The sequence below is a fragment of the Trachemys scripta genome, chromosome 10 (genome assembly GCF_013100865.1).
Source record: "Trachemys scripta elegans isolate TJP31775 chromosome 10, CAS_Tse_1.0, whole genome shotgun sequence".
NCBI lineage: Eukaryota > Metazoa > Chordata > Testudines > Emydidae > Trachemys > Trachemys scripta.
This window is the reverse complement of record NC_048307.1, coordinates 25,624,267-25,641,539: the sequence shown is the minus strand read 5'-3', so window position 1 is coordinate 25,641,539 and position 17,273 is coordinate 25,624,267. Positions and strand designations below refer to the sequence as shown.

General features: G+C 45.2%; 1 protein-coding gene across 4 annotated transcripts in view; it reads left to right on the top strand.

Moving 5' to 3' along the window:
- Window positions 1–17,273, top strand: part of ABAT (4-aminobutyrate aminotransferase) — a 150,834-nt gene that overhangs the window by 54,640 nt on the left and 78,921 nt on the right. For all 4 annotated transcript variants that reach the window (XM_034783527.1, XM_034783530.1, XM_034783529.1 and 1 more), the window contains exon 2: window positions 5,830–5,962. In XM_034783527.1, the coding sequence (XP_034639418.1) occupies window positions 5,893–5,962 (70 nt within the window). In that variant the 5' untranslated portion in view covers window positions 5,830–5,892. The remainder of the gene's footprint in view (window positions 1–5,829; window positions 5,963–17,273) is intronic.

Sequence of the window (17,273 nt, the reverse complement as noted above, 5' to 3'; positions counted from 1 at the left end):
TGTACAATTCAGATACAGCACTTAACTTTTTACACACTAGTGAGGGGTCTCATTGAAGTAAATGGGAATACACAGTGTGTGAAGTTCAGCAGGTGTGTAAGTCTTTGAAGGGTCTGAGCCTATATGGAGGAAATTGAGAGGAATTGTGATGGAAAATATTAATAGGCATTAAGGGGACCAAATTAAATGAACCTTCTGCTGGAAACCAAGTAACTCTGCTTTCTACAAGTGGTAACTCCAGCTTCATTAAACTCCTGATCCAAAATTAATAAATGTATATCGTGAGTATGATGGGGTGGACTAGGCCCAGAGGCCCCCTTCTGGAGGCGTCAGGGTCCTGTCATGCCCATCCGAGGAACGGAGCAGTGGAGCTAAGTCCTCCAAGCGGCCTAGAGAGACTGCAAAGGGCTAGCCAATCAGAGAGGCTGCAGGGAGCAGCCAGTGAGTTTCTTCCTGGAGCCAGAGGAGTGCAGCTGATTACTCCTGGGGGAATTTTGCGCCACTGCACATGCACAAAATTTATGTCTCCCGCAGATTTCTTTGTTTCCCTGCAGAAAAGTGACTTTCTGACTGGGAAGCAAAGGGAAGCCACAAGAGCGGTCATAAGACCCTCCCCAGCAGTATGTTTTGGGTGCCAAGGGCACCTGGCAGAGAGGTAAATCACTGTGGGGCAGGGGACGGGACGTGGGAAGACCCGGCTGGTGGCTCCTACTCTCCACCAGACTCAGCTGCTAGTCTCAGCTGGGCTGGGGAAGATGAGACTTCCTCGTCCCCTGCATGGCATCCAGGGATGTCAGACCCACCCCCAGATCTCTTTCCCAGCTGTAGTAAGCTCTGAACCCCCCCACCCCCGGTGCTCCCTGCACCCATTGCTCCTCAGCTGCAGGGGGAAGGATCACTGTACAGGGAGCTGCTCCCCCTTCCACCCAACCCCCATGCATCCAGACCCCTTCATACCAAGACCCTCCCACCGAGCCTCACCCCCACACACACCTAGAACCCCCCCCAACAAGCCCCACTCCCTCTGCACCTGGATTACCCCAATGAGCCATCCACACCCAGATCCCCACCCTAACCGAGCCCCAACCAGCTGCACCTGGATCCCCACCCCATTGAGCCCAGCTCCCCCAGCATCTGAACCATTCCCACTGAGCTTCTCACACAGAGACCCTCCTGCTGAGCTCTATCCCCCTGACACTCAGACCCTGCCGCTGAGCCGCAACCACCTTTCATCTGGACCCCCCTGTTGAGTACTATTACCATTGCACCCAGAACTCCCCAACAAGCCCCTGTGCATCCAGATCCCCCCTGCACCTGGATCCCTCACTGAGCCGCCCACACACAGATTGCCCCACGCAGAACCCTCTCAACCCACACCTGGATCTCCCCACACTAAGCCCCTCCACACTTGGATACTGCCATGCTGAGCCTGCCTGCCCACACCTGGTGCACCTGGCATGGAGGGGCAGGGCCCTGGGGTATTTCTGGGGCAAGTCCAGTCCTTGCGCTGTGTCAGGGTTTGGCGCAGCCTCACCGCTGAGTCTGTGTCCTGGGGAGGGGGGGGGGGGGGCTGCACAGTGATCTCCCACCTCTGTGCAGCCAGTGGCCTGTGCTCCCCGCTGCCATGCTGGAGCCTCCCCATTTGACAAATAACATTTGCAGAATTTTAAAATACTGTGCACAGAATTTTTATTTTTTTGGTGCAGAATGCCCTCAGGAGTAGATGATGTTCCAGGCTGGCTAAAGGGAACTGCAGCACCATGGACTGTGCTGGAGGATGGGGGTGGGAGTGTGGAAGAGCACCTGGCTGGCTACTGGGCCTGAATACAGGAGGGCCCTGAGCTATGGGTGAAGGCTGGGACTGCGGGGAAGTGGCCGAAGGAACTGAAAGTAGTTTTGTGAAAGGGACAGGGTCGTGTGTGGCTGCTATTCTTGAGGTCCTTGGCTGGGACCCGGAGTAGTGAGTGGGTCTGGTGGTGTGTGTCTCCCCCCCACCCACCCCCCATAGACCACTGGGGAAATGGCCTACAATCGGACAGCGGTAGACCTCCAGAAGGGGATCTGAACTACTTAGTGGCCCAGCTGGGACCAGAAGGGCCCAGAAATGGCAAAATCATTGCCTCCAGGGAGGAAGCCCTGTGGGTACGGCCTGATACCAGGTCTGGGACTGTTTAAAGACCACAGACACATCTGACCAGAAGAGGCGCTCATGAGAAAGTGGGTGTCATGTCGTTGCAGTGAGTTTCTAACTTTTCCAAAGTATACAACAAATATTACGTAAGTGTTTTCTCAGGTTGGCAAATTTCAAAATAGGTTTGATTTTAAATTTAACTATGTCTAATCTAAGTGCAACCAAGTGTCAGGCTGATTGTCTTAGGGAAGACATAGGGGCTCTTTTCAACACAAAAATTGTCTTTCCGAATTAATAAACTCAGATTGGCAGGGACTGTCTGGAACTGTCAAAAAATAATGATGTGTAAAGTAAAGCAAATGCCATCTTGGTTAATGGTAACCTAGAAATTAAACTTCTGACCTTTTTAGTGTTTGCTAAAACATACTTTTCATCCATGCAACAATAAACTAGCAGCTTCCTGGGCATCTAGTCATAAGCGTATGTTCAAATATTTTATTAGATAAATGCAGTAAAGGCAGAATGCTTCTGTGACAGGAGGCTGGAAAAGCAGATACATTTTCATGGCATATCACATAACAAGATATAGGTCTGTTCCCACGGGGACCTATGGAGGGCACAAGTGACATTGCCTGTGAACTGCATATTTATACCTGAAACTTCATAAAACTATTCCAACAACTTCTGACAATCAAGAGGAGGTCCATATGAAGAAGCAGCATAAGAATTGCCATGAGTTGTGTTGGGGGAGGGAAGTTGGTGGGAAGATACTTGCTGCACTGAGTCGAACATGAGTTCGTTTTTAAGAATAAGATTTTAATTTAAACCCCCTTGCCCGCATTGGCTAATTGGTCATGAATGGAGATGATAGCTCAGCTAGACACTATTCCCATTACTGTAGATAATTCAGAGTAAAAAAAAACGTTACAGTCCACATCCAAGTCTTCACTAGCAAGGCTACTTAGATTGCAGTGTCTTCCCTTGGATACCTGTGCGCAGCACTGTCACCATGCCTCAATGGGTCACAGCTGAGAATACCAGATTCAAGACAAGCTGCTGATAAATAGGGCAGACTCACCCAAAACTGGTGGTTATTCTCCCATTTGGTATACCAAGCCAGTAACAAAAGTAAACTTCTGTCTCACCACACTGGTTAGCAAGAAGTCAGAAATGCAGCCTCCTTAGGCATTCCAACCCTTGTCTCACCACCCAGACACTGAACTCTATGATGAGTTGTTGCTGAAAACCATCACATACAGGCTCCTCTAATCCCAAGAGATTAGCCACATAGCCAGGTCAGTATATAACTCAGATCTTACCCAATAATCACACTGTTGCCAATCTTTAGCATCTAATATCTAAAGGTTTATTTATAAGAGAAAAGAAGAAGAGAATTAAAAAGGTTAAGGAAGTCATATACATAACAATCATTGAAAAGTACTTGAATCAGGTTTATAGCAGTGATATTACAGATTGCCAGCTTGTAAAGACTCTGGTAACTTCCAAAAAATTGGAAGGTCTTCAGTCAATATGCTTCTTTTAGTGTAAGTCCATAGTTCAGAGATCAGAGCAGGAAAGAGGCAAAATTGATATACTTCTACAGTCCTTTACTATACCTTCTCCCATGTGGAGGGAATTCTCTCAGTCTTAGTTTGTGGGAAATTATAGGCACAAGATGGAGTCCACAGTCACATGCCCTTGCATGCTTTGATGACTCATAGGAGCAGCCATTACGCATATTCTGGCTAAAGCCTCCACAGGAAGGCTCGCTATGCTGGATGAATTTCTTCTATGTCCCATTGTGAGAGTTAAGTGTTCTTTAATGAGCCATCAACTTGAATGGTCCATTCACACTGTGCTGGCTATACTGGATGTAAACTATCTTGTGGGTGTTACCCCAGGAGCAAACACATTTGAAATACTGGTACATAGTCAATATTCATAACTTTAGATCCAAAGTTCATACATGCATACAAAAGGATAATCGTACTCAGCAAATCATAGCTTTCCCACTAACACATCACATGATACTACTTTGTACAAGATTTGTTGCAGTTGTCCAGAATTAATGGACACAAATCTGACATCAGGAATCATAATACTCAAAAACCAGTGGGAGAACACTTTAACCTGTCTGGTCATTCAATGACAGACCTGCGGGTGGCTATATTACAACAGAAAAACTTCAAAAACAGACTCCAACGAGAGACTGCTGAGCTGGAATTGATATGCAAACTAGACACAATCAACTCAGGATTGAATAAGGACTGGGAATGGCTGAGCCATTACAAACATTGAATTTATCTCCCCTTGTAAGTATTCTCACACTTCTTATCAAACTGTCTGTACTGGGCTATCTTGATTATCACTTCAAAAGTTTTTTTTCTCTTACTTAATTGGCCTCTCAGAGTTGGTAAGACAACTCCCACCTGTTTATGCTCTCTGTATGTGTGTGTATATATCTCCTCAATATTTATTCCACTCTATATGCATCCGAAGAAGTGGGCTGTAGTCCATGAAAGCTTATGCTCTAATAAATTTGTTAGTCTCTAAGGTGCCACAAGTACTCCTAATATTAATTATATAAATGGTCATGTTCCAATCATACAGCATCACAAGCACCCATGGCTTTGGTGATGGAATTTGGTCTTTAAACCATCTGTAGAAGATACTAAATGTTTTCAGGGGATTTGTTCTGCCCCCCCATCTTCCCCCTTCCTGATGTCCTTTCCTTCATCTTGGCTTTGTAGCTTCTTTTGCAGAATCTCTCTGGATGTTTTTTTATTATGTGAAGTCAAAAGGAAAAATAGTCACAACCACTTCCCATAATTTATGATGAATCTAAATGACAAATCTCTTTAAGAGCCATGGACTAGTAACAATTTTTAAAGCCCTCATCAATCTAGTTCCACAACAAAGCATGCCAGAGAGAGAACGTAAAATGAAAGATGATCTTTTGTTCAAAAAAGTGCCTTTTAGTGTTAGATGGTGAACCTTAGTTCATAACATAAAGGGGATCTTGTATCTTGCTTGGCATTTGCAATTCCTGGAAGCACAAGGGTCACAAATTGTAAGTTGCCAACAGGAATAGACGATACCACAGGGAGGCACTGTGGCTTAGTAGATAGGGCCCTGGACTGGGAATTAGAAGGACCTGAGTATTAATTCTGGTTCTGTCACTAGTTTGCTGGGTAACCGTGGCAAGTCACTTGCTCTGCCTGTACCTCCGTTTCCCCATGTGCAATAATGATACTGACATTTTTTAAGAGCTTTGAGAGCTACTAATGAAAGTGCTATATAAGAGCTAGGTAACAATAATAATTTTTTTACCTTGTAATAATAATAAGGGTGAGGGAAAGCCCCTTCTCTCAGTTAACTTATGGCTTGTTGATCTTGTTCCATGTTGCTATAATGAGCTCTGTGGCTGATGTAAATTGTAAGATTTGGTATGGCATCCATGGGACTTGTAAGCCTTTATTAGGGATAAAAGGTATAGATGATGGCTCAGAGTCATTTGCCTGGAGAAGAAGACGTCCTTGGATAGGTTGTGTTCTCAGTCCTTGCGCTCTCGTTAGACTCCAGCAGCAACCCGCTGTATTTGACATCCTTTCTGGCTTTCTCCATTTGGATGCGTGAAATGGTAATCGTGATGACTAGATCAACGGGAACATAGATACATTATTATTATTTTTTTTCAGAACATCAGCTGGAATAAGGTGCTCTCTCCAGTTTGAGGTTTTTCTGGTTAAAGAAAGAGTAAAATGGCCTTGATGTTGCTCAGTCGACAGCCTGGAATTCTGTTGCAGAGAACAAGTCAGCTATTTGCATGTGGTAAGTATTCCCTTCATGCTTATGTAAAATATTATCAATGTAATTTACTATTGCCAGGTTTTGTCTAATAGTCTTCGATCCTCCAGATTTTGAAGAATTACCACTGCATTCAGCAGCATTAGCTAATGCTGCTGTCATAGCCCAGAAATGTCAGAAACAGTTGTTCTTAAAGACTGCAAGCAGTGGAAGAAATACTCAGGAGCTGTTTTGTACTACTATAGAATTTTTACTAACTGAAACAAATTTCTTTTTTCAAACACTGAATTCTGCTTTTATGGGACATCTTTCTGACATTGAACAGTGTGGAAATGAGAAATCAACCATCAACAGTGGCCTTTATTATTTTTTTCTTTATGCACTTTATGTATGATCCTGCATTCCCTACTTCAGTGAAGTCAGTGGGAGTTTTGCATTAGTAAGAGCTCCCTTATTGAGAACACATTACTTTTCTGACAGTGCACCAGTTAGCTATCTATTTCATGCAAGAGCTATATAAAGTGTTAAACTATTATCTGATCCTAGGTGTATAATGAAAAAATTCTTGCTTGGATACTGCTCTATATGTTAGTATACTATTTAGAAATATTAAACCTACAATCTCTTCAAAGCAAATATTAAACTCCTTGGCCCTCATGATCTTTTCTAACGGTGTAGATTGAGCTGGGTTTTGTATGATAGATAAAACAGTATAAAATTTAGATCTGCATCTGTTTTATCCAGTTTTATATCAAATAGAATTTGGACTGAATGGCTGCTTCTTCTTTGCTAATAAATGTTAAACCCACTGTGAAAAAACCCAGACAAACAAAAAAGCCTCACCTCCACTCAAAAACTAAACTTCATGCTGAAGGAATTGACTTCCTTTCAAATGCTGTACTTCAGAGAGCAGCTGACCTCTGCTTGACATACTCAGTCTATTCTTGTAACCATGTGAATGCATCAGGTCAATGCTGCAGTCAGGAAAATACAGTTGTATTCATGCCTGTGACGCACTGATGGTCTGTGGTGTATAAATCAGGGATCATCCAGTCAATAATGGACAAAGAAAAGTGCTTGGAGCAACCAAGCCCTTATTGGCTATCAGTGCTTTGAGCTCATTTGTCTCTTGGAATTATGCTTCCCAAACCAGGACAATAATTACATTGCAGTGGGGGGGGGGAGGGCTGAGGGGTTTGGAGTAGTAGGTCATCCACCTCCATGGCATTTTCCACCCGTCCCTGGGTCTGGGGATCCACTTTGGTGAGAGTGTGATGTGGGATGCGGTGGATGAGCACTGGACTGTCTTCCTTGCCAATCCACCACAAATGGCAGTAAATCTGCAGCAAATAGCTCCACCAACTTGTCAGAAGTGTTCCCTCTACATTGGGGAACTTCCTTGAGTGTGGAGAAGCCCCACCATGGAGTTAGAGGGAAGAGCAGATGATCCTTCTGTGCTGTGAATGTATCCCCCGAGATTGAAGAGTATAGTAGGATTGGGGGCAAGCATCTGTAACCCCACACACTTTTTGTGGTTCTCTGTCCCCTTCTAGTGGTGACTGGGCCACATCGAGATTGATGAGCCTACTACATCCTTGGCTAACAGAGTGGTGTCTTTTAGCTCAGGCAGTGGAAGCAGGCTCATGTTAGAGGCAGAGATCCTAGGTTTAATCCCTGCTGTTTGCAAGATACCCAGGAGCATGATGTTACACCTCTCCTCTCTGAAGAACAATATGTGGAAACCTTCTTGAGTATGCTACCACTGAAACCCTCTCCCATAGATTTTTCCATTATTATTAAGCACTCAGAGTATGCAGTGCTGTACAGAACAGAGAAAGACCTGCCCCTCGGAGCTTTATTGATAATTGGGCCATAAATTTATTTCAGTTGTGACCTTAACTGTGGGAACAGTGAATAAAAGTTCATAAAATGTCAGAATAACTTGTCACAATAAATGTTGGTGGGAAAAGTTACAAAAGGGGCACAGACTAATTAGTCTAAACCAGGGGTCGGCAACCTATGGCACTTGTGCCAAAGACGGCACACCAGCCGATTTTTAATGGCACGCTGCTGTCTGCCGGGGTCCCGCTCAGCCCGCTGCCAAACCCTGGTAGGCAGCAGCGTGCCATTAAAAATCCTGCCCAACCCAGCCCACTCTTCTCCGCCCCCCACCTACCGCTCTCTCTGGCGGGGGCAGAAGCAAGCTTGGTCCTGCTGGCTGCTGCAGTACGGCAGGCTCCGCCAGCAGCCAAGCTTCCCCCTCCCCCGCCTCTTCCCCCAGTGTGCTGCGTCGAGCCCCGTCTCTTCTCCCTCCCTGCCGCCGATGGCCCTTGCGAGGGATGGGAGAAGAGCAGCCCCAGCGCCCTCGCTGCTCAGACCGTTAAGGAGGCGGAGAAGAGGCAGGGGGAAGGAGGGTATGAGCGGGGCGTATCCCTCCAGCTCCCTGCTGTGAGCTGCTCAGGGGGCTGGGAGCACCCCCCTGATCCCAGCCCAGCCCTCTGCCCGGACCCCTGCACCGCCCTTGCACCCCAGCCCCCTGCATCTCCCACATGCCCTGACTCCTGCACCCCCTCACACGCCCTCTGCCCTGACCCCTGCACCCCCTGGCACCCCAGCTCCGTGCATCCCCCCGCGACCCCATCCCTGACTCCTGCATCCTCAACACATACCCAGCCCTTCCCACACCCCATGCCCTGACTCCTGCACCCCCTCACATGCCCCCAGCCCTCTGCCCTGACTCCTGCACCCTCCACACATACCCACTCCCCACACCCCATGCCCTGACTCTTGCACCCCCCACATCTCCACCCTGAGCACCAGGTTGGCAGCGAGCTGAGCGCCAACGGGGGCTGGGACCCCAGCTGGCAAGGGGCCGGCAGCCAGAACCCCAGACCAGCAGTGGGCTGAGCGGGGCCGACAGCCAGGACCCTGGATGGCAGGAGCCAATGGACAGAACCCCAGACTGGCAGCGGGCTGAGCCGCTTGGTCCGCTGCTGGTCTGGGGTGTCGGCGCCACTCAGCCTGCTGACGGTCTGGGATCCTGGCCCCCGGCCCCACTCAGCCCGCTGCCGGTCTAGGTGAACGGAACCCCAGGCTGGAAGCAGGCTGAGCAGGCCAGCGGCTTAAGATCAGCATTTTAATTTAATTTTAAATGAAGCTTCTTAAACATTTTGAAAACCTTGTTTACTTTTAAATACAACAGTAGTTTAGTTATATATAGACTTATAGAGAGAGACCTTCTATAAAATGTATTACCAGCACGCGAAACCTTACATTAAAGTGAATAAATGAAGACTCGGCACACCACTTCTGAAAGGTTGCCGACCCCTTGTCTAAACAAAAAGACTTACTGATATAACTCAAGGACTATGTTAATATCATGTCTGATAAATAAGAGAAATGTGGGACTGGAAATTAACAGACCAAAATTGGTATGTTGGAAATTAGGTCTAACTGGTGGACAAAATAATGAGGGGCTGTGCTATTCCACCCATCACTCCCTTTTGGGGTCCTTTAAAAAAAAAAAAGAGAGAGAGAGAGAGACTTTGGAAGGAAAATTGGTGATCATGGGCACTGGCTTACTGAAAGAGAGAACAACAGGAAGGAGTGAGTTTCACCATCATGGCTGTCACCTCCACTGTCTCTCAGGATCCATCATTGGGCCTTCCTGTCCTAATCCTGAGTGTTGTCCTGACCAGAACAGACCAGAAAGAGGGACCCAAATGACATTGCCACCTCCACCGGTGTGTGTGCTCACTATCACATGCTCTCTTCCGCCCCCCCTCCCTCCAACTTGTGTGTCTTTTTCTTTCCCTAACTTATTTCTTCTCTTTCTTATCCCTCTTCTTTTGCTTTTTGTTTAATAAGAATCTGGCTTAGCTGGCCAAGACTGCATATTTTTCAACACTGCTGTGAGTCTTAGACCAGAAAGGCAGCTAACAGCAATGCCTTAAACAGCCCAATGCTGGTACAAGTTTGCCAAGTCTCGGAGTGGCTGCTAAGACTGTGTGCTGTGCCTGTGTTTCTCCAGCAGTGAGGCTGCAAGTGAGAACTAACATCAGGCATAGAAGCTGCGTTTTCTATTTTTGCTGTTCTTTTCTCTTCACTCTTGTGTGTTTGTGTCTTGTTTTGTCTCTTAGGAAATGGGATAAGATTTTAACAGCTCCAGCCCATCTCAACTAACTTCTCTTTTCTTCAAAAAGGACAGTTATTACTATCTAGAAGACTGTCAAATAGGGCAGTATTCCTTCTAAAAATTCTCTCCAGCTAAAGGGAAAAGGAATAAGGGATGTTGTTAAAAAGAAAGCTTCACTTAATATTTTATATTTCAGATGCTTTAACTTTTTCCTTTTTTCTTTATCTTTAATAAAAGGTTAAAAGAATTTTTAATGGTGTGTTTGCCATGGTACCAAACCTGGAACCTTGTTTAAAACTCTTTTTAATGTTGGACGGTGACAGGGTCATATATTTACTCCTTTGGGCTCATTTATTCCATCAAAATTAATATAACAGATTGCCGTGGTTTTCAATTGCAGCAAAACCTAAAGCTCTCAGATGGGTATCAAAGCCATTACAGTGATTTTCAATAAGTTGGATGTTTGTATATTTCAATATTTAAATGACAAAATTTAAGTTTGAGGGGGGGAGAAATTGACTGTTCCCTGGTAGAAATCTGTGTGGCTGTGCGCTGTCATGCTTCAGCTGCGAGCACATATTGAGCAGAATAATTATGTACAGCTTGCCTCTACAACAAATGTATTCTCAATAAAAGGATCGCTATGCTTGATTATTCCTGACTTCAAAAGCACAAGTATGGGAGTCTGCATTGTGTTGCCCATCAGAGTGAAATAAACCAGTCATCTGACAAAGGGGTATGTGTGAAGAAATGGGGAAATTGATTAGCTGAAATTCAGTGCAGCAGGCAAATGTAAAAAAGATGAGTAACCCCAAAATTAAGTGTTGAAGAGTGTGTGGGAGAAAAGTTTCACTAGAACATAATATTAATCAAAAAAAATTTCAGGAAACTTGTGTCAGTGGGAAAAGAAATGGTTGCATTTAAGCTAAGATAGATATTAACTCCCCAGAAGCTTTAGGGAGGGGTGGAGATCTGACTCTGGGATGGGAGCCCATTTCTAATGTAAACGTCCCCTGCAGTGTTTTCAGAGCAATGGGTGTGCAGGACTGTGCTAGTCCATGAGAAGAGAACCAGAAAGGGAACTGACTAGTATGTTCACAGTCCAAGCTGATTGATGCTGTTGGCTTTGATTTTACATTTTAATCTGAAAAGCAAGCTGAACTTTTAAATGTTTGTTTTGGTATCTAAAGTATTTATATAAAAACACCCATTAAAATATTTGTTATTTTTAAAAGGACTTTTAATCAGTCTCCCCTTATTTTTCTTCATTACTTGATCTTAAGATGGCTGTCCCTAAAAATAGTTTCTATCCCAGAAATGAAAAGATGGCAGATTTAACTTAAACAAAATAGACTGAGTACACAGGATGTGTGGATTTGTATGAAATATATGTAATCCTGTCTTAATGTTTCCTGAGATATCAGTAGAATAACTTGCAGGAAATCTGTGTATGAGAGCTTTTATATTACAGAAACAATAGTGACTCTAGGTCAGGGGCAGGCAAATTTTTTGGCCTGAGGGCTGCATTGGGTTTCCGAAATTGTATGGAGGGCTAGTTAGGGAAGGCTGGGCCTCCCCAAAGAGTCAGGCGTGGCATGGCCCAGCCCCCGTCCCCTATCCAACCCCTCCTGCTTCTCGCCCCCTGGGACTCATGTCCCATCCAACTCCCGCTCTTCCCTGTCCCCTGACAGCTCCTGGAACCCCCGTCCCTGACTGCCCCCACCCACCCCATCCAACCCCTCCTCTCATTCCTGACTGCCCCCTGGTACCCTTGCCCCATCCAACCACCCCTTCCTCCCTGTCCCCTGACCACTCCAGGAACTCCTGCCCCTGACTGCACCCCGCAATCCCATCCAACGCCTCCTCTCATTCCTGACTGCCTCCCCGGGACACCTGCCCCATCCAACCACTCCCAGAACCCCTACCCCTGACTGCCCCCTGCCGCCCAATCCAACCCCCCCTTCCTGACTGCCCCTGGGGACACCTGCCCCCATTCAACCCCCCTGTTCCCCGCCCTCTGACCGCTCCGACCCCTAGCCACCCCCCCACACCCCAACCACTACCCTGAACTCCCCTGCCGTCTATCCAACCCCTCCTGCTCCCTGCCCCCTTACTGCGCTGCCTGGAGCACTGGCAGCTGGTGGCGCTACAGCCACGCTGCCCAGAGCACCAGGACAGGCAGCCGTGCCACCCGGCTGGAGCCAGCCACACCACCGCGCAGCACGGAGCACCGGGTCAGGCCCTGGCTCTGCAGCTGCGCTGCCCCAGGAGCTCGCAGCTGCGCTGCCCCAGGAGCTCGCAGCCCCGCTGCCCAGTGCATTGCGCCGGCAGCGGGATGAGCTGAGGTTGTGGGGGAGGGGAGAGGCCGGGGGCTAGCCTCCCAGGCCAGGAGCTCAGGGGCCAGGCAGGAGGGTCCCGTGGGCCGGATGTGGCCCGTAGGCCGTAGTTTGCCCACCTCTGCTCTAGGTGGTTCCTCCTCTCTGGATTGCATGTGATTTAGATTCTTAATAAAATTAAAATTTTGTTTCTGTCACAAGTCCAACACACTGCAAATTGATCGGAATTGGTAACTTCAGTCTAAATATTTGTTCCACTTCACACTAGCACTGGCAGAGTTTTTGCTGTGCTCTCAGATGCATATACTCACTGTGGTATGAACAGTCTTCTGCCACACTCACACTCTCTCTCTCACACACTGAAAAAGCAGTTGTAGAGAGGCAGGATGATCCAGTGGTAGGGCACTAGCCTGGGACTTGAGAGACCTGGGTTCATTTTGCTGCTCAGCCACAGTCTGCCTGTGTGACCTTGGGGAAGTCACTTTCCTTGTGCCTCCATTGCCTCAGCACTAAAATGGGAATTATGGCACTTCCCTGCTTCACAGGAATGTTGTGAGGATAAACATGTGAAAGGTTGTGGGGCTTTCAGATACTATTGATCTTTGATGGATTGTAAAATGAAAAGCCCTGAAGATTCCTCACTGTCAGTCCTACTCTTTTCTCTATATTAATATTTGCCGCCCTTCTTCCTTCCCCACCCTGCACTTTCAAAGTTTGCTTTTAGTTTTTTATAGATGTAAGGGAGGTGCCTAAAGTGAAATGCTGAACAAATTAGGGTCTGGGACAGTGTGATCTGTACTCTCACGGGGGGAGGGAGGGGAAGGAGAGAGCAGTGGGTCTGGGATCCCTGGGTATATACAGGCTCTCTGCCTTTTCCAGTCTAGGGGTTTTGTCCCTTTTACCTTCTAGGGGACAGTTTACATTGTGCACCCTGTTTCTCTCGTATCTTGAGACAGATTCTAGTAGTTCATTCTTCTTGGGGCGGGGGAGGTGATTTTGGTTAGAGCAGTTCTGCTCTGTTTTGTGTCCAGTTCAGTGTGTGAAAGGACATAGTCATGACTGTGGCTCCCATTGCTCTGCAGGGTGTTTGGAGCATCATAGTCCTCACTGATACTACATACGTTTCATGAGCAGCTGTCCACTCATCATGGCCCTCTTTCTCTTTCATAGGTTTGCATTGGCCTGGCACCTGCTGTTGCCTTGCTCTTTGGGGCGAGCATTTCCACTGTACAGCCTGTTTGTATCAGGTCTCTGTTACTCTGTGGTGGGGAATTCTTTCCCTATTCCTAGCTAGCCCTGAGTGGGGGACGGGGTACCAAAGCACAAGCCACTTCATATGGCATTTGTTGCACTTATTGGTTTCTAATGTTACACTGTATCATTCTGTATAAACAGTCTCAGTTTGCAGGGTGTGATGCCATAACAGTATTCGCTCTCCAAGCAGCTCATGCTAGCCTGGCCTATTACATCTCCCTGTCAAGATCCCTTAGTAATAGATTCTGCTTCCAGCAGCTGAAAGAGAGAGCTTGGAAAATCAAAATCGTTCTTGTATAGGCTTGCAGCCTTCCAGCTCCTAACTGTTTTTTTTTTTTAATCAAACACAATGAAGTAGGACAGTGAATATTGCAGTAATAGATCTGCATGTGTTGTTATGATATGCAGTATTACTGCTATCATGTGGCAATGCAGAAAGACCGTCTGCCTTCTTTGGGGAAAAGGAGCTCTCACTCCCCATGCTTTGCAGAGGGAAGGATAGTGTGACCAGATAGCAAGTGTGAAAAATCGGGACGGGAGTGAGGGATAATAGGCCTCTATATAAGAAAAAGGCCCAAATATCGGGACTGTGCCTATAAAATAGGGACATCTGGTCACCCTAGGGAAGGATGAGGATTCCTAAATGTAAGTTTTTATTCCCACACCCTGTTTTCTCTCCTCCTTCCTTGAATTGGTTTTTCCTCTTGATTACACTGGTTTAACTCCACTGCCTTCAGTGAAGTTACTGCTGATTTACATTCTGAGAGACCAGAATTGAACCGTGGTGTTTACACCCATCCTCCTCTTGGCCTTTCAGGGGTAAGCACTCCCTCTGCAGGCCTATACTAAGCACAGCTCCCTCCATCACTGCTGCCCTTTTACCATGGAGACATGTAACCACAAGCCTGGAGCACAAGGAGCGGCACTGCTGATGACACTGCAGGGCTATTAAAAGGATGAACCTATTAATTAATGTCTGAGATCTTTGGCTGGAAGTTTCTATAGTAATGTGAAGTATTGTTACACTTGGTAGAACTTGATTTTTATTTTGTTACTTTTTATGGAAAATATCAGTTTATTAAGCAATTTTTATCTATTTAAATTTTCGCTGTCATGGGGAATTGGGGGGGGGGGAGATTATTGAGAATCAAAAAGTTCAAGCTTTAACCATTAAAACACAAATTGTCCACATCGTGTGTCCAAATATACAAAGTACATACATATCCTTAAATCAAACTCTAATTTAAAGTTTTCAAGTAGCCCTTTTCTTACTTTGCTTATCTATAAATTTTGATTATTTGATTATTGATGGAAATAATCTTTTGTCGGTTTGTGTGTATACAGTGAAATCTATGTTTATCAACATTTACTGATAAAAATCTAATCCTTTCAAGCCTAAGTATGATTATTAGAAATGCCGAGAGAGAAGGCTGGTGGGTGATGGTGGCAAATAGAAAAAGAGAGCAGAAAACTACCCTTTTCTGTCCTAAAGCAAACGATGCCATCCCTGTTATATTAAATGTTGCATTGTACTTATTTGTTAATGTTGCTGACATATTTAACAGCAAAATAAATGGGCTCTGTAGAAGTTTGAAAAGCCAGCAGTAGGCAGGGTGGAATTTAACTTAATAGTCTTTAAACTGCAGATTGTTTTGCTGCTAGAAAATTCTCTACAAATTATATACATCTCTACCCCGATATAATGCGACCCGATATAACACAAATTCGGATATAACATGGTAAAGCAGTGCTCCGGGGGGGTGGGGCTGCACACTCCGGTGGATCAAAGCAAGTTCAATATAACGCAGTTTCACCTATAATGCAGTAAGATTTTTTTGGCTCCCGAGGACAGCGTTATATCGAGGTAGAGGTGTAGTATATTAGTAATAATACTTATATTTACATAGCACCTTTCATCTGAGGATCTCCAAGGCCCTGTCTGAGAGGCAGAAAGGGTGCTGTCATGTTATGTTAGCCAAACACGATTGAAAAGCCCTCTTAATGCTTGTTCACAGGTTAACACTTCAGACTAAATACCTACAGCTATAACAGGAACAGCTAACAACTTCAGAGACATAGCCTGCATCATAACAAGCATACAGATGGCTTTACAATCGTGGTAAGCTAACACAGTTTAAGAAAGTACCTCTTTTGCCCGTCAAGACATTTCCTACGCATTTTACAAAAGTCAGTGAATGAATTTGGCCCATTGGATGAAATTTACAAACCCAGCTACAAGTTAGGCCTTGTTTACTCAAGAAAATTACACTAAACTAAACTGTGAATTTAACTCACCAGTATGCCACTGCACAGCCAATCTTATCCTGGTCTAAGAGTGGTTCGTTCGTTCTTTCTTTCTTTCTTACTTTTGTTTTTTGTTTGTTTATTTGTTTGTTCATCTTATATCACCTTTGGAGAAGTTTAAACTAAACCAAAAAAGCCACTCTTAGACCAAGATAATAGTGTCCACACAGGCGGTTATACTGGTGTAACAACATCAGTATAAATGGTAAAACTTCCCATGTAGACAAGCACTTAGTCTGCTACTGGCAAATGGTCAGCATAAGTATGCAAAGTACATGGGATTGTTGAGGGTTTCAGACACTAATGCTTTCTAGTTCTGAGGAGTAAGGCTGTAACATAACCCCAGTGACATTTCACATGTTTGAGCATCCTATAATAATAAAGACAGTATTAATAATCAATTGGGAGCAGGAAACACCTAAAACTGTATATTTTTTTTCAACCATGCAATTACAGTTACCTTTTAAGGACAAAGGCCACATTTTTCAAAATCTGATGCCCAGAGATAGGTCACTCCCATTTTATGTGCCTGATTTTAGAGCAACTCCAGCACTCCTGTTGCTTTCCTTTTGCAGGTACATTAATATTAAAATATCAGATTTGTTGGGAAATGTAGTTCAGGATCTGTCTGGTTATAATCTCAGTGTGCAAGTGTCTCTTGTTTGGATATATAGTACAAAGGTTCATTAAAAATAACCATAACATTGAACATAACAAGTAATTATCTGATAGGTCCTGACTCACTTGGATATAAGACCAGTTACAGAGAGCAAAGACTTTGGCTCAGTATGTTGGACAGGGTTCCAATAAGCCATAAAATTCCTAGAACTTATCCTGTTTTTGTTTAGTCTATTTGCGTTTATGTGGATCTTTTCATCCCAACAATTTAGATAATGATAAAGCTGGGAATATGTGGGTCAATGTGTAAACCAGTATGCGCTCAGGAATAACAGACACCTTTTTGGATATGTGTGGGAATGTTTGTGCAGAAAATTTTTATCTCTTACTCTCTTACAAAGTGACCTGGGCTCCTTAAATTTTGTCCGGCCAGTGTCCTTCAGAAGGGACCTGGATTTAACACATCTGAAAGACATCACCTTTAATAGGTATCAGAGGGTAGCCGTGTTAGTCTGAATCTGTAAAAAGCAACAGACGGTCCTGTGGCACCTTTGAGACTAACAGAAGTACTGGGAGCATAAGCTTTCGTGGGTAAGAACCTCACTTCTTCAGATGCAGAAGTGAGGTTCTTACCCACGAAAGCTTATGCTCCCAGTACTTCTGTTAGTCTCAAAGGTGCCACAGGACC